This window comes from Gymnoscopelus braueri, assembly GCF_963280865.1.
Source record: "Gymnoscopelus braueri genome assembly, chromosome: 3".
Lineage (NCBI taxonomy): Eukaryota > Metazoa > Chordata > Actinopteri > Myctophiformes > Myctophidae > Gymnoscopelus > Gymnoscopelus braueri.
The window spans coordinates 51,058,586-51,081,334 of NC_137612.1; the positions used below are offsets into that span (position 1 = coordinate 51,058,586).

Consider the following 22,749-nt stretch of genomic DNA (forward strand, 5'->3'; position numbering starts at 1 on the left):
ACAAGGTCACAATACGACGCATTGCCTTGTAGACCTGCTATTCTCACTACTTTTGCTTGACACTCTTAGGGCATTAACCCATGAAGACCTGAGGCCAATTCTACAAATGGCTTCTAAATCATTCGTTTTCACATGTTCAGGATGTTCAAATATGTACAAGCTCACAGCGCGGCGCTGTGAGCTTGTAGATCTGCTATTTTTGAACATTTTTTAATAGCCAATGCAAAATCTATTTTTTGAAAAGATTTTTAACATTTCTTTCACATCTTTTTCAAATTTTTGAATTGCCAGTGCAAAAATCTGAAGTGACACTGATGCCTTTCCCGGTTTTAATGGGTTAAATGGCAAAACAACTCTGACATTAGGAGATACAAGGTTTCTGTCTGGCAGCGGCGATTTGATATGTATGCACAGATGACTTCACACAACAAGGATATCGTCGCTGGCAGAAACCTTGTCTGTCCAAAACTGTTACTGTGTTGGATGGATCCAATGTAGTTATTATTTAGTCACATGCTCTTGTGGCTAAATACTGTTAATACTTTTCAATGGTTAAATGTTTATAAAACCCACAGACAGACTTAACCACTGTCAACCTGGCGTCTCTATTTTGGGCATGTCATTGTAGGCGAAAAGTTTAATAAAAGAAAACCGAAATGGCTCATAAATAATGAAAAATAGTGGAAGTAGCCGATCTACAATCTACAGCTTGTAGATCTGTTATTTTCGCTACTTTTGCGTGACACTGTCACACGACAAAGTTTTACAGTATGTTGTGCATCAGTGGTGGAAAAAGTACTCACAAGTAAAAGTACGGTAATCAAACTTTACTTGAGTAAAAGTACAAAAGTATTGGCACCAAAATATACTTAAAGTACCAAAAGTAAAAGTACTTATTATGCAGAATGTCCCGTTCCACAAGGTATCATGTGTATAAAATGTATTAAAATTGCGACTCGTTGTGAGCTTGTTGTGATCGGCTATTTTCAAATAGCCAAACTTTAAATAGGGCTGAAGTGGTTAATATATGTTTTGTAATAATAATGAAAATGTGCAAAGCACCTAGAAACTAAAGTTTTCAAATAATTGTAGTGGAGTAAAAAGTCCAATATTTGCCTCTGAGATGTAGTGGAGTAGAAGTAAAATGATTGAAAATTAGGAGGAAAAAAACATAAAGAGACTGTTCACTGGTTGCTGTTGTGTCTGTGTAGTTTTTCCCGAAGACTGCACCTGTCGACGGCGAGACGGAACTCACTCTGTGTGGATGGGAGTTCCAGTCGGAGCCACGCCCCCCCATCATCAACGACAAGACCCACGTTGTGAGAGTGGGGCAAACCCCCTGTGCTGTCCTCCCTGCAAAGAGCAACAGTGAACAGTGAGTAACAAAGACACACACGTTTCTGTTACTGTACTTGGTTAGGACGATTTTATGAATATCATTTTGAAAAATGTGGGTAATTCTTCTAACCCTAAAGCTGAACATACAGTATTGCTGGTCTACAAGCTCATAACGCATCGTGCGCATCCTATCCTAACTTAGTAACCCAGGGAAGGTGCAATAGGCTCTATGCACAGCAGCCATATTGGAAGGAAATTGGGCCCCTTCCTTGCTTCCTGCACAGGTGTTACCAATGATACTAATGAAGGCTCTGTTCCATTTAAGGCAGGTACACACTGCAGGACATTTGGTCCGATAATGCTGTCTGCGACCTTTTTTGGCGCTCGCCGACAAAACCTCCCGATCTGACGCAGATCGGCCTTTGATCGGCGAGATAATGCTCGCTGTGTGTGAAAGGCACAGCGACACGATCTGGCCGCGATCATCCGCTCTAGGATGGCTTTGCGACCGTTTTCAAATATCTGGTTAGTTATTCGGCCCTGTCGCAGACAGGAGATCGGACAGTATCATACAGTATGAAAGGGTCTGCGAGGAGATCCACGCTACAGCCAATGAGAGCACATTACAGCCACCGTGGCTAGGGGAGCGTCGCTGGATCTGACCACAACAAACAGTCCCTACCGCAATATTACCGTCCAGTCCTGTATTAAGTTAACATTATAAAACAAAATGAGAGAGTGAGCGAGCCTGGTGGGCTGTTTATTTTAGAGGAATTGTACAGAAAGACTGAGAGAGAGACAGAGGCAGAGACAGAGAGCGAGCTCTCAGCTCTGTGTGTGTGTGTGTGTGTGTGTGTGTTTGTGAGTGCAGCATGTGCACGCTGTGTCTGAACAGCGTTGCCAGATGATGCGAGAGAAATAAGCAACCAGGTCTATGAAAACAAGCCCAAGAAAAGGCCACTTGAGCACTTTAAACCTATTTACAAATACATTGGATATTTGAAAATAGCGTCGCAGCTATTTTCAAAGAAAGATCTTGAGAAAATTGTGGAAATTTTTCCAAATCCACACAAATCTTGTATGGGGGTCTATGATGGCACAACATATTTTCAGAAGGGGGGTCTGCGGAAAAATACATATTGTACATGTGTTTAAACCACTGGTTTAAACAACATTAGGAAACAAGGCCAAATAAGCAACTACACAAATAAGCCCAAAAAACGCACCCCGCAACAACCAATATTTACAAGCAACTCTACAGAAAAACAAGCCCAAAGTAGCTTATAATAAGCGGACATGGCAACGCTGTTTCTGAGTTTCATTGCGCACTTTTAAGCTGGTTGACTTGTTTCAGAGAGAGAGAGAGAGAGAGAGAGAGAGATACATACAGAGAAATAGAGAATTAATTATTTAATTTCAACAATCAATAGCGTCCTGTCTCGGTCTCGCGCATATCACGGGAGCTGTGCACGTTTCCATGAGACGTCGGTTAAAATGAATTGGAATAAAAACAAATGTATGTATCGGGTCTGGATAGCATCCTAGTGAACTATCCTACAGTGTGCGATCCCTAGTCGGTGATCAATCGTATAGTGTGAAAACCACAAGGATATTTGAGAGACGATTTCAAGAAATATACTCCTGCAGTGTGTTATGCTTAACGATCAGATGACCCCCCGACCACTTTAAGGTCCTGCAGTGTGTACCTGCCCTTAGTGTAGCTAACAGTGGTTCTCAAACTTTTTAATTTCAAGGACCCCCATAACTCTGAGAGTGTACAAATGGAACCCGTAAGGGTCCATTTGGTTCCATTTGTACACTCTCAGAGTTACACGCCTGTAAGGGGCCATTTGGAACCCCCTCAAGGAACCATGAGGGTCCCAGGACCACACTTTGAGACCCACTGGTGTAGCACAGTGTTTACAGTGAGCCAAGATGCACAATATCAGCACCCTGACTCTGTTTGACCAGAATGGAACAGAACAGAGCCTTCGTTAGTACCATTGGTAACACCAATTCTCTACACTTTATATTACTACATAGTAACTTACTTACTTCTGTATTATAACTTGTATTAACTTATCATACTGTATGTCGTACAGTACAGCACAGCGTGGTGGAGTCTGCTACACCACGATGTCACTGCTCATACACGCATCCTGACAAATTAAACATCTGAATGTGACCTATACACTTGTAGGTTAGTGTGTAAGATTCAACGGCAGGATAAAGCACCAACGCATCCTCTCAACATCACTGTGGAAGTGCATGAAGAGAAGACAGACCACCACTATTCCATCCAAGGACAAGCTCAAATGCAAGGCTTCTTATTTGTGGTGAGGATGAGCCCTTTTCTGAATGCTTGTGTGACATTCATCAAATGACGTTGCCTGTGGTCTTTACTCATGGGTTGATGAGGAAACTAATCAATATACTAACACTAAGTTTGATTGCATTCCATTCAGGAGCCTACGATAACAAAAATCCATCCTCACTATGGACCTAGAATTGGGGGCACAATGGTCACGCTGACAGGAAGTCATCTGAATTCGGGGGTGCAAAGAAGAGTTGTCATTGGTGGCAAAGACTGTGTCGTTCAAAGGTAAAGAGTATGAATAGCACATTTGCATTGGAAGTATAATGTTTTGTTGCAATGAGGTGTCTGTGGTGTCTTTAAGGGAAATGGGAATTAGGGCTAAACAATATTGGGACAAATTGACATTGCAATGTTTTTGTATTGCAATATAATTTATAAAAGGTTACATCATTTCACCAGGAATTTAAATTTATTATATGTAGATCTGCATAATTATATGTAGACATAAATAACTGGAAAACTAACTACAAGGGGGTTTCATGTAGCCTGGTATCCAGCCTGCTTCGCTACGTTCGGCGGACTTTTTTTTCTCTCTTCGCTTCTCAGTCTGGAAAGCCTCCTATCTCCAAGGGAGGCGGGACATGCCAAACGTCGTGAGTCCTGCCGTGGCTTCTGATTGGTCTGTGGTGCGGGGCGGGACAAAGCACCAGTGAGACGTCATTCCAATGCGCAGAAAAACAATAGTGTGAAAAGCATGGAGGGTGGCGCTGGCTGATGACGTAGGTTGCCTAACGCTACTCTCATTCGTTGGAACGACATCCAATCAGCAACAACGTTGACTACGTAACATATGTAGTTCTAGTGTAGTTCTGCAAAACCTCCCAATGGGAGGCTTTCCAGACTGAGAAGCGAAGAGAGAAAAAAAAATCCACCGAACGTAGCGAAGCAGGCTGGATCCCAGGCTAGGTTTCATGATCCCCATTAAAATAATCATGTTATTTGTCATATGGACAGTACTGTTTCTCTTCCAGATTAATGTTGCTAGTTTTTATTTTCTCTCAAGAAGTAAAAGTGTTCTAGGACAATAACAAGCCCAGTTTGCCCTAGCTATCCTTTGCACTGTCACTATTGCACATGTATTGTGAATGATGCTATAACTCTATATTGAGCAGCTCTGGTGGGGATACATCCTCCATAGTGTGTCTCTCTCAACGTGTGGAGGCTGTGGGGGAGAAAGAAGTGACGGTCCTCATTGACAGCTCTACGGCAGTCAACACTAAAACCTTTGTCTACAAAGAGAACCCTGTTATCACTGGTGTCTCTCCTCTCTGCAGCTTCAGACGGTAGGACAACAACCTTCATCTTCTATATTCCAATGCAACCTCAGATGATCTTCCTAATAAGTATAACTTTTGCTTCACGACATGGCGGTGTCCCTCGCCAAAGATAATTGATTAAAGAATGATTTCCATTGAGCGACGGCATTGCAGTAAAATAAACTACTGCCTGCAAACAGAGTTAATAATAATTCTGTTATTTGACAGTTAATTTATCTGGTCAGTAAAACTTGAACTTGAGTTTTGCCGTGTCGTCAGGAGCAAATATTACCAGTGGTGGAAGAAGTATGCACATTTTGTACTTAAGTAAAAGTACGAATATACCACAATGTAGAAATACTATGTTACAAATAAAAGGCTGGTATTCAAACTTTACTTAAGTAAAAGTACAAAAGTATTCGCATTAAAATACAATTAAGTACTGAAAGTAAAAGTACTCATTATGCAGAATGTACCATTTTCACAAGTTTCCAAATGTACAAAAATGCGTTGAAAATAGCAGATCTACAAGCTCACAACGCGTCGCAAAGCTTGTAGATCGGCTATTTTCAAATAGCCTATACATAGGGATGAAGTGGTTAATGTATGTTTTGTAATAATAAAAATTACCACAATGTAAATAATTATAGTGGAGTAGAAGTAAAAGTATCGAAAATCGGAAATACTCCAGTATAAGTAAAAATATCAGACAATTGTACTTAAGTACAGTACTTGAGTACATGTACTTAGTTACTTTCCACCACTGAATATTGCAGTGTCGTTGTGACATTAGTAAGGTGCATAAAGCTAGAAGCGATGGCATAAAGTATGGCATTGCAGCTTAGTTACGTCATAAGAACTCCATGGAAGACAAGAGTCCATCTGTCAAGGTAAATTCATAGTTTTGTTGGCCTGATAAATGGTTAAAATGAACCTTTTTGGACATAACTTGAAGTGTTGTTATTCTTTCATAAAGTGGCTCCAGGCTGATGATTGAAGGCAGAAACCTAGACTCTGTGCACCACACTGTGGTCAAATACACATCTCCCACCAATCAATCACAGGTATGCTATTTAAAAAACGGTGAAAATAGCCAATCTTCAAGCTCATAATGTGCCGTATTGCGGTGTATTATGAGATTGTAGATCAGCTAATTTGCACACAAAAAGAAAAATTGATTTAAAAAAAAAAACTATTTAAAAAATAAATACACTGAAATATGTTTTATTATTTATATGTATTATTATTATTATTGGAAATTATTATCATTAACATTAGAAAGTGTTTCGCCTATAATATAAATAGAGAACTTTCTGACTTCATACTGGTGTGTTTTAATACTACACTATGATCAGTTCTGCTATTCTATGAAAACAATTCTACAGTTGTTCAATTCAGTTTAATTGAAGTTAAATTAAATTCATAATAATAAACAATAACATCTGCCTGAGATGTCTATTCAGAGTGTGGTAGAAAGAAAACAAATAAATAAGTACACTGACGATTATGAACATCAATCTTGTCTTTTGGCATTGCCTTGTCATCCTGCCCAAACTATTTGTTATGATTATTTACGCTGTTTTCTAAACAGGTCACCCGGGTGTGCAGTCGGACACTGAATGCCACCCACATGGAATGCTTGACCCCTGTGTTTCCAGAGGATAAGTCAGACACAGGATGCATCTCCTTTGACATGGACGGAGCTCATAACCTCTGGAAGAAACCTTTTGTCTACTTCCCCGACTTCAAAGTCATTCCCTTTGAGAATGAGAAAGTGTTGAGGCTCATCCCAGGAGTGAATGAAGTCTCACTGCATGTGCGTATGTTCCCTCGCTCCTTCATCTCTCCACATGGATGTGTCATTTTCAACCCATTTATGCCTCTAGTTTTGGATTAAGGTTGTTTTGTTTCTTTTCCACACAGGCCAGGTTAATAGCAAATGTGCACAGTCTACATGCTGTAGCCAATATTTGTTTATTTAAAAAATGTCTCCCAATTTAGTCGTGACACCAATGTGTATAGTCACTGCTGAGTGTGCTGACCCATGTGGGAGGGTGTAGTAGACCAGTGGTTCCCAAACCTTACTTTAGACCCAAAAGATAAAGTAGATGTTTGCCCGGGACCCAAACTAGTGAAAATAGCAGATCTACAAGCTACTGAGCTTGTAGATCTGCTATTTTCACAAACGTCTTAAAAAATTTTTTACAATTATTTATGGAAATTATTATACTTTCTGGTTTTATTCATGAAATACTTTTGGAAAATGTTGGAATTGTTTTTAATTGATGGAAAGTTTTAAACTTTTTTTTTAAATCTTTTGAAATAATATATAGGTCTATTTCATTTGAAATGTAGGAAACAAAACAAAAAGGAGATATTCACTCGCAACCCATTAAAACTGGTCCATGACCCAAACATGAGTCCCGGACCCACTGTTTGGGAAACAGTGGCGTAGACAACATGTGTCCTCTGATACACATGAAGTTGCCAGCTGCTTCTTTTCACCTGACAGTGAGGAGTTTCACTTTCCTCCTAGTTCGACTCTCTAGTGCAGTGACAGAGATCCCCCCCCCCCCTCCCCTCACGAACACGGCCAGTCGTGTTTGTCACCATCCAAGCCTCTGGCTTGGACGGTGGATGATTAGAACCCCAGAAAATCGTATACCACCCTGACGAGAACAATTCATGCAGTAAATTATGATGAAAAGTAGCACAGTTGTGCTACTTGTGATGACTCATTTTTACAGGACAAGTTCATCTATTTGAACCGTATCTCCATGTATCGGTCCTCACTAATGCGATCTGTCAACATCATAAGCTGAGATTTCAAGCTAATGGAAACTTACAGCCTTTCTCATGCAGGATCGTTAACGTGCTAAATCAGTGCGCATGGATGTTGCCTCATTGTTGTTGCAAATAGTTTGGAATCCCCACCAGTTATGTAAACGGCAGATAGATGTAATCGGCAGATAGATTTCATCAGCTCGCTTCTGAGACAAATACAGAAACGCTACAATCTTATAGTGAGAAGAACCCATATAAATATGGAGATGAAGTTGAAGTAAGGTGACTTGTTCTTCTAAGGAAGTGTGTGAATGTGTGATGCAATCACTCACTAATGGGTGGAAATCATTTGTTTTTATTAAATGTTCTTCAAACTGTGTTCCCCGCAGCATTTGGAGCTGAATGCAGTGAACTCGTGCATGAAGATCGTAATGACCATCGGTGGTGTGGACTGTAATGTCCAGGTTCTGCTGAACGAGCTGACCTGCAGGATACCAAAGGGTCTGGTTGTCCCCAGCGAGGGACTGCCTGTCAGGGTAAAGCATCTGTCCCATCAATATCATGACTTATGTGTAAAGAAATAAAGAAATCATCAATCATGACTTAAAGCTGGAATACATAACGTTTACGTCCTGATCTGGAATTCAAGATCCCCCTGTGTGAGCGCCAAACTGCTGCTGAGCTAATACAGAAAGCCTGTTTGGGGACAGGATATATTTCACTTTTGAGCTACATGCAATACCACTAGGATCTAAATTTCTCAAAAGAAGAGCAAGTAGATCAACTGCAACCACTGCAGTTGTTAGTTATTATTGTATTAACATACACATTGGTCAATATCATATTGGTCTAATTCAATACAAAAAAAGTTATGGATTGCAGCTTTAAGCCCTATTAAAAAATAAAAAATAAAATAGCTGATAGCTTGGATGCTGGGGTCCAAGTGGTTAATATAATATACAAAAACTGTACATATATACAGTACAGTGAGATCTTATCTTTTTCTGGGCATTCCCTGTTTTCTGGGTGTCCCTTATTTGCAACCCTAGACACCAGGGTTAATGTGGTTAAACAGTTGCCATTCATGAAGTGTGATTGATCAAGTACATTGCATTTCACGGCTGCAGGTGTGTGTTAACGGGGAGGTTCATGACGTTGGCACGGTGGTGTATGAAGACAACAGTCGCACCATTATTGCGGGCATCGTGCTGGGCATCATCTGTGCCCTGGTAGTTGGTGCCTTCCTCGCATTCATGGTCATGACCCATCTGAGGAGAAAGAAGAAAGGTTTGAGAATTTCATTCAATCTTAGTTGATATATTGTAGATATATGATGTATGTAGGCTGGGCGTTGTGACTTCAAATCAATATCACGATAATTTTAAACTTTTGCCTCGGAAAAAAAAAACATACCACTAAAAATAGCAGATCTACAAGCTCACAACGTGTTGCAATGTGGCACGTTGTGCTATTTTCACCATTGTACGTTGAACAAAACAAAGTCAAATTAAATTAAGTGTTTAATCAGAGTAATAGATTTCATTGGGAAAATCGTTTTGATTATTTTTTTTTGTCAATTTGTTGATATTTGAAATATATAAATAAAAAATTATGAAAAAACCTGCTTCTCGATTATATATCGGCCAGATCTACTGTAGATTGATCATATTCACAATCATTTACGTCATACTAGGGATGTGGGGTTGCGTAATGTTGAGCAAAATGGCCGCTTTGTGTATGTGGTCAATTGGTGGTCTTAATATGAGTTTGTTGTGCAATAAACTTTAAATGTGCCTTTTCAGCTAAAGTAGAGTTCCGTTTGTCAAGACTGTCGAGTCGGAGGCAAATGGGCAGCAATCCTGACTCGTCACATACAGATGATTACAGACAAGGTGAGATTTATTCATTGATAAATCTATTTTATATCGATACATCCAGCAACCAAGATAATCAACTGTTTGATCCATCATTAGGCCTACAACCAATCAAACAAAGTTGCATCCTCAACTCTACGGTACTGTATGTAGTTTTGGATGCCGTGTTCTTGGATATGTTCTGTCTCTCCCGAATAAAAAAAAAGTAGGCCAAGTAAAGTAAACAGACTAAACAATAGCACCTAATAGTAAGAACAACTCTCTCTCTCTCTCTCTCTCTCTCTCTCTCTCTCTCTCTCTCTCTCTCTCTCTCTCTCTCTCTCTGCTTCCAATAATGCCTTCCCCCTCGCTCACACAGCATTCCTCTTGCCCTGCAAAACGTAATGAAGTGGTTAAGCTCATTCTTCTGTCTGTTACACAAATAGTAAAACTTGCAGTCTGCTTTTTAGCTGTACACTTGAGGTAAAATGACCCACAAGACCTGTCTCTATAGGAGGTTATACTTGCTAATGTGTCCTCCAGAACAGCTCTCTCTCTCTCTCTCTCTCTCTCTCTCTCTCTCTCTCTCTCTCTCTCTCTCTCTCTCTCTCTCTCTCTCTCTCTCTCTCTCTCTCTCTCTCTCTCTCTCTCTCTCTCTCTCTCTCTCTGATATGGAAATGCAACATGCCATAAGCAAGCGTTGGTGGTATAGTGGTGAGCATAGCTGCCTTCCAAGCAGTTGACCCGGGTTCGATTCCCGGCCAATGCAAATTATTTAGTGTTACCTCTAGCCCTCCTAGAATAAAGAACTGCAACTTTTCTATCAAATATAGTATAGCTGCACTATATAGCACTGAAGTCTGACGTCCGTGCCTTTAGAGGGCGCTATCCCCCTGGGACACAGCGTTATTTTTCGTATTGGATTCCCCATAGACAAATCTTAGATCACATCATATAAGAACTGTGTTCCAGAAATAAACAAATCACCCCGGCCATTTCACGCATACGGATATGGAGCATCAACTGACGTTGAAAAAGTACTAAGTACGAATGTATTTATTACACAGACGTTATCAAATGTAACTCAATATCATAAACGACACAGAGTCACATACCTGACAAAATCACCGGGGTGGTTTGTTTATGTTTGGAACACAGTTCTTATATGACGCGATCTAAGATTTGCCTATGGGAAATCCATTGCGTTGCGAGCCGTCTACAAGCTCACAACGCTTATGAGGCGTTGTGAGCTTGTAGATCTGCGATTTTCACAATATTTATCTGTGGAACCGAGTCAAACTAAATGTAATGCCTCAACTTCTACACTCCAAATGCTTATCAGGGTGGGGGGGGGTCCCCAGTTCAAATATGATTATTTTGGGGGATCGCAGCCTGAAAAGGCTGAGAACCAATGCTGTAGTCTATTTCAAACATATTTAAAGGTATGTGCTCTGTAGGTCTGTGTAATGTGCCAAGATCAGTAAAGTGTAGATAGTGCAGGAATACACATACCTGTATGTATTCAACCCTCAACCCTCTCTCTCTCTCTCTCTCTCTCTCTCTCTCTTAGACCACAGCCAGACGTCAGGCTCAGGGGGCATGGCGTTCCATGGCTTGCTGTATGCAGCCAACTATGAACCTCTGGCCATCCCACTGCTGCCTCAGGAAAGCCTCAACCCTGATCTGTTGGAGGAGGTCAAAGATGTCCTCATACCCGCTGAGATGCTCCGAGTTCAGCATGACGAGATTATTGGCAAAGGTGGGCCTTTTAAGTAGTCCAGCTATTCCCAATATGTTGGGCCGGAGGGGCCCAGTGGCGGGCCATGAGGACATTACAAGTGGTGCCCCTTTGAAAAATCTATTTTCATTGTGATACCGATAAGTATAAGCGTGCTGTGTTAGTTTCATTGATACGAGCCGGAACACAATCGACAAATTGCTCATTAACCCGTTCAATCCGGGAACGCATCTGTGTCATTTTTAGATTTATTTGGCTTTTCAAAAATAGCAGACCTACAAGCTCATGTCGCTGTACCGAGTGCATGATCTGATATTTAGAAGACATTTGTAGAATCCCCAGAAGCAAAGATTTGAGTTACAAATGTTCGCTTTAAAAAATATATGTATTCAAAGATTTGCACAAAATTTCCACGATTTTTCTAAAGAAATAGCAGATCTACAAGCTCATAGTGCGCCACCTTGTATATCTGCTATTTTTGAATAGCCAAAGAAATCTAAAAATGACACAGATGTGTTCCCGGTCTTAATGGGTTAAAATAAACATGCTCTGAAAACACACGTGGCCCAAGTGGTCAGATGGCTGGGCCAAGAGTCGGAATCAAAATGGTTTCCCTGTTTGATCCCCGGTTTGATCCCCGGTTCCTCAAGTGTCCTTGAGCAAGACACTGCTCCCCGACGAGCAGGTTGATGCCTTGCATTGTTCCCTCCGCCGTCGGTGTGTCAATGTGGATTCTAAAGCACTTTGAAGGGTCGGAAAGACTAGAAAGGCGCTATATAAATGCAGTCCATTTAACCATGGTCAGCTGGTCAGCGTCATTCATTCTTCCATTTCTCTCTTCTTTATTCATTCACTTAAAGGGATGTTTCACTTTCAAACATGTTTGGAGTCATTTTAACGTCTATCATGGAATCATGGAATCATTTTACAGATTCATTGAAAACACCCGTCCTTGGCTCTGGTGACTGATGTTGTCCTTCTAATGCGTGAGGTGTTTTTTCAATTACTTTTTTCATTTATTTTATTGTATATTTTCATTATTATTAAATGTTTTCATTTCCCCAAAGAATCATAAAAAATAAATGAAAAAGGTAATTGAAAAAACACGGTCTCCTCAGTCCTCACGCATTAGAAGGACAGCATCAGTCACCAGAACCAAGGACGGGTGTTTTCAATGAATCTAACATGGTTAAAATGGAGTCTGAAATTACAATGGGTTTGTATAGGAAGGGGGCGTGTCTATTAAAATCGATATCTAAATACTGAATCAAGCAACTTAAAAACTGTCTGGGGTGCTCACAAAAGCCAGAGTAGACGTTAAAATGACCCCAAACATGTTTGAAAGTGAAATATCCCTTTAAAGCAACAAGCTAAATTAACCACTACATTGTTTGATTTCATTACTGTACACTTTCTTGCAGAATATCTCACACCATACTTGTTGCGTTCATACAGGTCACTTTGGGACAGTCTACCATGGATACCTGATGGACTGCAATGATCAAGAGATCCACTGCGCTGTGAAATCACTGAACAGTATGTGAATACCTGCTTAACCCATTTAATCCAGGAACACATACTGTTGTGTCAGCTGTAGCTATAACCATTATTTTATACTTTGGGCTATTCAAAAATAGCAGATCTACAAGCTCATAGCTCATGAGCTTGTAGATCTGCTATTATTTGAAAAAAAACGTGAAAATTTGTGCAAATCTTTGAATACATTTTTCCTTCTTCTGGGGCGATTTTTCAAAAATAGCAGATCTACAAGCTCATAGTGCAGCACTCCTATGAGCTTGTATATCTGTTATTTTTGAAAAGCCAAAGAAATCTAAAATGATACAGATACTTTCCTGGATTGAATGGGTCAAGTCACCGACCGTAACACAAGTTAAAAGCTCTCTGTTTCAGACAGAGTGGTATAATATCGTCGTTTGCTGTGTTCCCAGGGATCACAGACCTGGTGGAGGTGGAGCAGTTCCTCAGAGAGGGCATCATCATGAAAAGCTTCCATCACACCAATGTCCTGTGTCTGCTGGGCGTCATGCTGCCCAAGGAAGGGCTCCCCCTGGTGGTGCTCCCCTACATGAAGCACGGAGACGTACGGCACTTCATCCGGTCTGAGAACAGGGTGAGTCAGCATTACCGTGCAACTTAAGCTTGAACATTTGACCTGTTCAGAGAATGAGTCAGCATAATGTTCTAAAGGTTTTCTGTTTATCCTGTTTCCCCTCTGGGAATTACCCATGTTGGTTATTTTCACCAATGCAATTTCACTCACAAAACTGAGTCATTCAGTCACCTCCAAGAAAATATCACTGAACACCAGTGGTGGAAGAAGTACTCAGATATTTTACTTAAGTTGAAGTATCAACACCACAAGTATAGTTTACAAGTAAAAGGCCTGTGTTCAAAATGTTACTTGAGTAAAAGTACAAAAGTATTGGCATCAACATATACTTAAAGTACCAAAAGTAAAAGTACTAAAATGTTTGAAAATAGCAGATCTACAAGCTCATTGTGATCTTGTAGATCGGCTATTTTTCCAATAGCCCAGCCAAATAGCCTAGGTATAAAATAGCCTATTTATACCTATTTTAAATAGGGCTAAAGTGGTTAATGTATGTTTTTAATATTATAATTTATATCTACAAAGTAACTAGTAACTAAAGTTTTCAAATAATTGTTGTGGAGTAAAAGTACAATGTTTGCCTCTGAGATGTAGTGGAGTAGAAGTAAAAGTATTTGGAAATACTCCAGTAAAGTAAAAAAAATACCTCAAAATGTTACTTAAGTACAGTACTTGAGTAAATGTACTTAGTTACTTTACACCACTGCTGAACACCGCAGTACTATCCGAAACAAGGTAAGACTGAGTCCTGGGGCTACACTTTGCCAAGGTACAACACAGCACTTCCAGACACACAGAGACAGAGAGAGAGACAGACAGAGAGAGAGACAGACAGAGAGAGAGACAGAGAGAGAGAGAGAGAGAGAGAGAGAGAGAGAGAGAGAGAGAGAGAGAGAGAGAGAGAGAGAGAGAGAGAGAGGAGAGGAATTGAGTTAATAAAACATCCACACAGAGGGGGAGACAAACTCTATGCTCCTAAAATGTGCCTGGACACTGGCCACTTTGGCCCCTAAATGTTGAAGAGGATGTTGATATTAGACCATTCCTGTGAATGAATGTCATGTCTCTAACAGTGAGACTGCTGCTACACTTCTACTGTTTCATCTGTTATATGATGTGTTTCTTATTTTTGAGTGTTCTTTGCATAATGGTGTTATGTTTTTCCAGTCAAAATACTAGGTAATTGTACAATTAGTGCCTCTAATAGATAGTATTTATGATGGATATTCCGCCTGAGTTCAAACAATTGTAGGTTTATGAGTTGTATATACTGCAATCTGTGTATATGTGAAAATTAAATATATTAATTATTTATATAAATATATTATAACGTGGTTCTGTAGTTGGGACTATGGGTATTTAATGTCGCTTGAAACATCACTTTTGTGCGGATTAAAAATGATTTGAATGGGAGCTGCTTGATATTCAGGTTTTTACATTTGCATGGTTTCATGTTTCTTCCACAGAACCCAACGGTAAAGGACCTGATTGGCTTTGGGCTGCAGGTTGCCAAGGGGATGGAATATCTGGCCCAGAAGAAGTTTGTCCACAGAGACCTGGCAGCACGGAACTGCATGTGAGTGTGAATCACACACACTTTGAGAATGTCACTGACAAAGCCTTTTGTTGTCAAATCTGTCTGAATAGCGGCGGTATTTACTTAAGTAAAATTTTGAACATGACTTGTTTTCCCCACTGTAAAAAGTTAAGGAAATGTGGAGTTTTTTTGCAAGGAGATAGAATGGGAGCCAGGTTTTTTGGCACGGTGATCCATCTGTCCCTTCCTTCTCAGAGGCACCGTGGGTGGTTCCAAAGTTGCGCTAGCCCCCCCTTGTGGAAAAATACGAAGAAAAAAAACCCCCATTGATTTCACGATTATTTACGGTTTTGGCACCTAAGCGCAAAAAAATTAAAACCGGAGATTCCGGGTTTTGGCACCCAATTTGTTAAGTACATTTTGATACCAATACTTTTGTACTTTTACTCAAGTACATTTTGAATCCCAGATTTTCACTTGTAACAGTATTTCTACATCGCAGTATTGATACTTTTACTTAAGTAAAGAATGTGAGTACTTTTTCCACCGCTGTATTTAGGTTGGTTTAATTTCGATTGACAAAGGTACAGAATGTTATTTAGATAGAATGTTGTTTACACAGCTGCCAGGTTTATTGTTTATCTGATATCTTAGTTTTATGAGGCACTACATTACTCTCTCTGCATTCCAGTTTCGTGCTTACTCTGCTTATTACTATCTCGCTCTGGATAAGCGTCTGCTAAATGACCAGTGGTCGAAAAAGTACTCAAATGTTTTACTTAAGTAAAAAAAGTATCAATACTGCAATGTAGAAGAACTCTGTTACAAGTAAAAGTCCGGAATTCAAAATTTACTTGAGTAAAAGTACAAAAGTATTGGTATCAAAATGTAATTAAAGTACCAAAATTAAAAGTACTAAAATGTTTGAAAATAGCAGATCTACAAGCTCACAACGCGTCGCGATGTGACGCGTTGTGAGCTTGTAGAACGGCTATTTTCAAATAGCCTAGGTTTAAAATAGGGCTACAGTGGTTAATGTATGTTTTGTAACTTAATAATTTAAATCTGCAAAGTAACTAGCAAGTAGTTATCTTAATAATTTATATCTTAATAATAATAATGATTATAATAATAATGTTATTATTAATAATAATAATGTATATTCATAAAGGGATTCTAGGCAACTTCAGAGATCAAAAAAAGAAAAAAAACTGTTGTCAAACACCGCCCCTCCACTCCACCGCCCCTCCCCCCACCTCATCAGCAGTTCGTTTCCCCGACCACCAGACAAGTGACGCAGGGGGACAGAAAATAGGTTGCTTTATTCGGATACAATGCGTGTCACTGCCCGCCCCTGCCGGTTCTCTGAATTTTTATTTTTAAATAGGCTCTGTCATGATTAATTGACCACATATATGAAGTTAAACAACTAAATTCTATCCGAACGATATCTTATAAGTAAATTCCGTTGCAGGCTGGATGAGAACTTCACAGTGAAGGTGGCAGACTTTGGCATGGCGAGAGACGTCTTCGACAAGGAGTACTACAGCATTCAGGACCATAAGAAGGCCAAGCTCCCGGTCAAGTGGATGGCCATCGAGAGCCTGCAGACGCAGAAGTTCACCACCAAGTCTGATGTGGTGGGTTTATGTAATCCACTTAGCCCATTAAGACTGGGAACGCGTCGGTGTCATTTTGAGATTTCATTGGCTATTCAAAAAATTGCAGATATATGAGCTTGTAGATCTGTCGATTCATTTTTTATCGTGGCAAATTTGTGCAAATCTTTGAATGGATATATTTTTTTCGACAAAGAGCTTCTGGGGGGTCCCTGGAACAACTTATTTTGAGATGGGGGTCCGCGGCCAAATACATAATCATTTTGGGGGGTCCTTGACATGAAAAAGTTTGAGAACCACTGATATTATAGCAACATACGTTTTTTCAAAAAACTGTTAGGAAGACATTTGTAGAATCCCCCAGAGGCAAAGATTTGAGGTACAAATGTTCACTTTAAAATATTTATATATATTCAAAGATTTGCACACATTTTTCACACTTTTTTGAAAATAGCAGATATACAAGCTAGTGCCGCGCTATGAGCTTGTAGATCTGCTATTTTTGAATAGCCCAACGAAATCTTAGAATGACACCGATGCGTTCCCGGTCTTAATGGGTTAAATTAAATAATGTGTCTCCCAAACGTCTTATGTATTTAAATGATATACTCTACTGTTAACGCCCGTGGCAGTGGTCGTTTGGGGTGCTGATGTGGGAGCTGCTGACCAGAGGTGCGAGCCCCTACCCTAACGTGGACCCCTATGACATCACCCATTACCTGTTGAAGGGACGTCGCCTTCTGCAGCCCCAGTTCTGTCCAGATGCTCTGTAAGGGTCAATACAATCATACATCAACATAAGCAAATTGTTACATACTTAAAGTAAAGCTTCCTAGCTTTTTCATGCTGTAAGTGATATATTGTTGTTAAAATAAAGTTACAGCTCTATATTCTGATAGTAATCATTACTATAGTGTTTGATCACAAACAGGGGTCTCCCCGTCTCTCCAGCTCTTTATTGAACAGAAAATGCATTTTCAGGGCGGGATACCAATGTTATCCAATCAGGAGAAAGAACTCAAACACAAACACAACATTGGAACTGTCTGGAACACTATAAAATTGAAGCTGATAAATGGGTTCTCTCTCTCCTGAATGTCAACTGGCAATTGGCAACCCACCTGAAAATGTATTTTCTGTTTATTAAAGAGCCGGAGAGACAGGGAGACCTCTGTTACTGAACATACATTCTATATACAGTAGATTACTATCAGAATAGTACAGCTTTACGTATTTTTGTTTTTGATTTACAAAAAAACTTTTAGTTTTAACCAATAAAGATGACTTACACCACTTTTAATTCATTTTATTCATCCACTCTCTCTCTCTCTCTCTCTCTCTCTCTCTCTCTCTCTCTCTCTCTCACACACACACACACACACACACACACACACACACACACACACACACACACACACACACACACACACACACACACACACACACACACACACACACACACACACACACACACACACACACACACACACACATTCTCTTTCCACCCAGGTACGTGATCATGCTCCAGTGCTGGGACCCAGAGCCAGAGTGCAGGCCTGACTTCCACAGCCTGGTGCTGGAGGCGCAGGAGATCTGGTCCTACCTGGAGGGGGAGCACTACATCAGCCTGAGCAGTGTCACCTACATCAACCTGGACCAACCCAGACCCTACCCTGGCCTCACCGCCTCTGCAGACGAGGCCGAGGCCTCAGACACCGACTGACTGACACACACAGTCTGACGCAGTGATTCTCAAGCTTTAAAAATATGTATCTATTTCAAGGACCACCACACCCCCCCCCCCCCCCCCCCCCCCATCTTCTTCTTTTATGTTAAAATTGCCTTGTGGATGGAAGGTGGACAGTGGGCCGTCACAAACAAATCACGCCAATATATGGAGACAACTTTAAACTAGATGATTGAAGGTGCCTGGAAATCTAGTTTGTTAATTTGTTATCTCTGGGAAGCCAATCTACACTGTAAAATCCTCAGTGTTCATTTAACTCTGAGAGTGTACAAATGGAGCGAAATGGGTCCATTTGGGTGCTCTCGGAGTTATAGGGCCATAAGGGTCCATTTGGCTTCAGTCGTACACTCTCAGGAGTTACAGGTCTGTGACGGTCCATGTTGGACCCCTTGGTGGTCCCCGGACTCCCATGTTGACAACCAGCGGTCTTGTATATCTGTATATCCAGGTGGGCCTTCCAAAGCCACAAAGCTCCTACCGTGGGACGGGGAGTCCTGACTGAGACGGTCAAGAAGAGGCAGGAACGGCTATAGAACAGAACAGACCTAGACCTGTATGAGGAGCTAAAAGCCTTTCCCTTTCTACGGATGTCTCTGTAGCCTGAAGACCAAAAGACTAATATCTCCCCGCCCCCCGGGGCCAGGAGGGATTCCCCTTTGGGCCATAGCGTCCCTTCCCGGGCGGGAGAATCGGTGCCGTGACCCGGATTGTTTTTCCCGGTCAAATGGGGGGGGGGGGGGGTGATTGTAGCAGGAGAGTGGATCAGAGCCCCTGTCTGAAGACCAATAGACTAATATGGCTTTAGTGTCTCTTCCAATGCGTTACATTGGTGCCGTGACACGGAACGGGTTTCCCGGTTGGGGTCGAAGGTCAAAGTGGGGGCCGGGGTGAGTGTTGGCTCAGAGCCAGTGGTGGAAAAAGTACTCACATGTTTTACTGAAGTAAAAGTATCAATACTGCAATGTAGAAATACTCTGTTACAAGTAAAAGTCCGGAATTCTAAATTTACTTCAGTAAAAGAACAAAAGTATTAGTATCAAAATGTACTTAAAGTACAAAAAGTACAAAGTACTCAGTAGTTTTCAAATGTATGAAAATCTTTTGAAAATAGCCGATCTACAAGCTCACAATGCGACGCATTGTGAGGTTGTAGGTCGGCTATTTTCAAATGGCCGAATTGTATATAGGGCTGAAGTGGTTAATGTATGTTTTGTAATAATAATCTAAATCTACAAAGTAACTAGCAACTAAAGTTTTCAAATAAATGTAGTGGAGTAAAAGCACAATATTTGGAACCGAGATGTAGAGGAGTAGAAGTGAAAGTATTGGAAATTGGAAATACTCAGTACAGTACTTAAGTAAATGTACTTAGTTACTTTCCACCACTGCTCAGAGCCTCTGCCTGAAGACCAGCCTAATATCTCTCGCGATTTTCCTTTGGGCTAGTAGTTGAAGATGTTGGGCTTTAGTGTTTCCCTCCCCGGTTCAAATGCCGGGTGTTACACCTCTCCCAGATCATAGATGGCCTTTCTGATCTCTCTAAGCCTGAAGCTTTATCTGACTTTGGAGACTTTTTATTTTATTTTCACGTCTACGGCACAAACTGATGAATGTCTGACATGTTGTGTGTATAATTGTTCTAATCTGAAGAATAATAAGAGACAAGGTTGATATTTAAGGATCTAAAACGAGACAACCGTTTCAGCAACAAAGAGAGATGTACAGGTACAGTCTGCCAGGTGAATGTACAAGACTCTATAGTCATCTCTATACCACTTACTCTCAGGGGTCAATGTTGTTACTTGTTCTATAAAAGACATGTGTATGTGTTATATTAAGTTATGCTGTGATAGATGAAATGCTCAGACATAATGCCATAGATAAATTAGATCATTAAAAGCTCTATTAGAACATGTACACGCACGCACGCACGCACGCACGCACGCACGCACACACACACACACACACACACACACACACACACACACACACACACACACACACACACACACACACACACACACACACACACACACACACACACAAACACACCTTGCACTGTCCAGCTGTAACTGAAATCTGGTCACACAATCGCTGTATAAGATACGATCAACCTTTATTGATCCCTGGAGGGAAATACAGGTGTCATACATTAGCAGCAACTGCCATGAAGCCAAATTTATATTTTGTTGTGTGCCGATGTCATGAGCCGAAAATAGCCGGGCTTGTAGATCAGCATTTAAAGAATTAAGCAATAGAGTCAATTAACCAAACAAGTAGGTGTTTTCCAGTACCTTGATGCACCACTAGAGGGCAACCAAGACCTTGTTCAAGAGCAGAACAACAACAGCTTCAGTGGTCCTGCAGTTTGATATGCATTAGGCCACAGAACCCCATTTGATACCTTTTTTATTTCTTTCATCTCTGGGACCCCAATCTGTACTGTAAAATCCTAAATGTAACGTAAATTGTCCACCATGTGGTTCCATTTGTACACGCTCAGAGTTATATAGACCCTTAAGGGTCCACTGGGACTCTTGGTGGTCCCCGGACCCTATGTTGAGAAGCAGTGCTGTACTGTACAGTACAATGAGCCCTAGAAGGCCAGTGTTTGAACCTGATTTTGGTTATGCTCAGGTTTAGAGGAAAACGATGTAAGAAATGTGTACAACACACTCTCCCCCTCCCCTCTCTGACATACATCAAAGTGATGGGTGTCTTTGATGCATTAATACATAAACAGTGGAACAAAACACAAAAAATACAGCCAGAGGGATGTGTCTTCTTGCAGGGAAACACACCAGTACAATAGTATAGTGGCTGACAGGGGAAAATGATAATTAAGTTTACCTTTAAAAGGGAAGACAAATCTGAACCCCTGGAATGTAAAACTGACCAATCCAATGAGCAAGCAGCATACTCAAAACCGTACAGTTGTGGAAACATGTAAATAATACTTAAAATGAGCCAAAAGAAACATTTTGGTTTTATTTCCTTAAATCATCTGCTCTGCTGCTTAAATGGAGTGCATTGAGAAAAAGAAATCTTAGCTTTGTCCTGACATTTTAACGTGTTAAAAAATATGTTTAAAAAAACAACCATTTTCTTTAACTTTCTTAGAACTGTTCCCGGGAAAAGCCTATTATTGGGGTTCTGTTATTCAGTCTTGGGTTTTATTAGCATTCTTTTCACACTATACTCACAATTCAGCTGATGTTACCTTGAGATTATTTTGAGATGGAGTAATTGCACTGTGTGTGTGCCTCTAAGATGTAACATAATAAAAGGTCTCCCTTGACTCGTTTTCCTACATGTTGTATCCTCAGCCTTATTGAATACTAAAAGCGTTTGCTGCAGGTGATGCAGAGACTTTCTCACCTCATATACCTCGTGTTAAAGGGACATACCAGTATTTTACTAGAGGGCCCACATATCTAGAGTTCGGGGCCGCTACGCAGTCCTCACACCTTATCAGAGTACACGTTGTACCCATCTGTCTGTGTCCCTTTTGTGCACATACTGTATATGGAGATCTCTGTATCTGTCGGTCTGTGTCCCTTTTATGCACATATATGGAGAAGAAAACCCAAATGGCTGCAATATTCCCAAATACAAGATGTTATGTTTTTCTTCAACACAGCCAGTCGTCCATGCTGGCATTCATTGAAGGCTTATTTACGCCAATAATGGTCTTTTATTTAATTCTCAATAAAAACTGGTCAGCTTGTCTCAAATAAATAACTCCATCTGGGCTACAGTTCCATCTGAACCAAAAACAACGACGTGTGAGGAGGCAGACTGCATGCAGTGACGTTCGAATGAGCATGGTTATACTTCATCTACGACGGTGCTGCACAGTGAGCATAGGCGATTTTAAAAGCCTTCAAGGCCCCTAGAATGTGACCTATAGAGTACAGAAGTCCTGACGTCACTCGTTCATCCCCTGGGTCGTAAAGTAATTTCGCTATGGAGGACAACATTAGGTCATTTTAGAATCGTCTCATATAAGAATTGTGTTCCAAAAATAAACAAACTGTCTCTGCGAAATTGTCAGGGAGGTGGCTCTGTATCGTTTATGATAGTCAGTCACTCATATTTGATACAGTCTGTTTCTGGCGAAAATTTTACTAATTCGGTGGAAGTAACATTAGCGTTTTCTCACCATCATTTGATGCTTCATATCCATAAGAGTCAAATCGCCGGGATCATTTGTTTATTTTTGGAACACATTTCTTATTTGACGTGATATTAAAGACGTCTATGGGAATTCAGAATGGGGGTGGAAAACCGCGACCCGGGTAGGATGCGAAAATTAGGTCAGACTTCGGTGCTCTATTGTGGGCTTGTATCGGCTCGGTTCACCGTGCGA

The 22,749-nt window shown here is 40.7% G+C and overlaps 1 protein-coding gene across 3 annotated transcripts in view; it reads left to right on the plus strand.

Moving 5' to 3' along the window:
• Positions 1–21,690, plus strand: part of mst1ra (macrophage stimulating 1 receptor a) — a 34,962-nt gene extending 13,272 nt beyond the window's left edge. Inside the window, exons 6-22 of one of the 3 annotated variants that reach the window (XR_013932933.1) lie at positions 1,212–1,375; positions 3,539–3,674; positions 3,804–3,940; positions 4,828–4,998; positions 5,948–6,035; positions 6,563–6,787; positions 8,145–8,291; positions 8,883–9,042; positions 9,558–9,647; positions 11,179–11,367; positions 12,802–12,882; positions 13,296–13,477; positions 14,944–15,053; positions 16,489–16,654; positions 17,266–17,402; positions 18,143–18,906; positions 18,941–21,690. Coding sequence is in view for 1 of the 3 variants with exons in the window: in XM_080424368.1 (XP_080280494.1) it covers positions 1,212–1,375; positions 3,539–3,674; positions 3,804–3,940; positions 4,828–4,998; positions 5,948–6,035; positions 6,563–6,787; positions 8,145–8,291; positions 8,883–9,042; positions 9,558–9,647; positions 11,179–11,367; positions 12,802–12,882; positions 13,296–13,477; positions 14,944–15,053; positions 16,489–16,654; positions 17,266–17,402; positions 18,143–18,356 (2,397 nt within the window). In the remaining 2 variants the exon portion in view is untranslated. Of the gene's footprint in view, positions 1–1,211; positions 1,376–3,538; positions 3,675–3,803; positions 3,941–4,827; positions 4,999–5,947; positions 6,036–6,562; positions 6,788–8,144; positions 8,292–8,882; positions 9,043–9,557; positions 9,648–11,178; positions 11,368–12,801; positions 12,883–13,295; positions 13,478–14,943; positions 15,054–16,488; positions 16,655–17,265; positions 17,403–18,142 lie in introns of all 3 variants that reach the window. The other 2 variants (XR_013932934.1, XM_080424368.1) reach the window with 2 other exon arrangements.
• Positions 21,691–22,749: the final 1,059 nt, after the last annotated feature.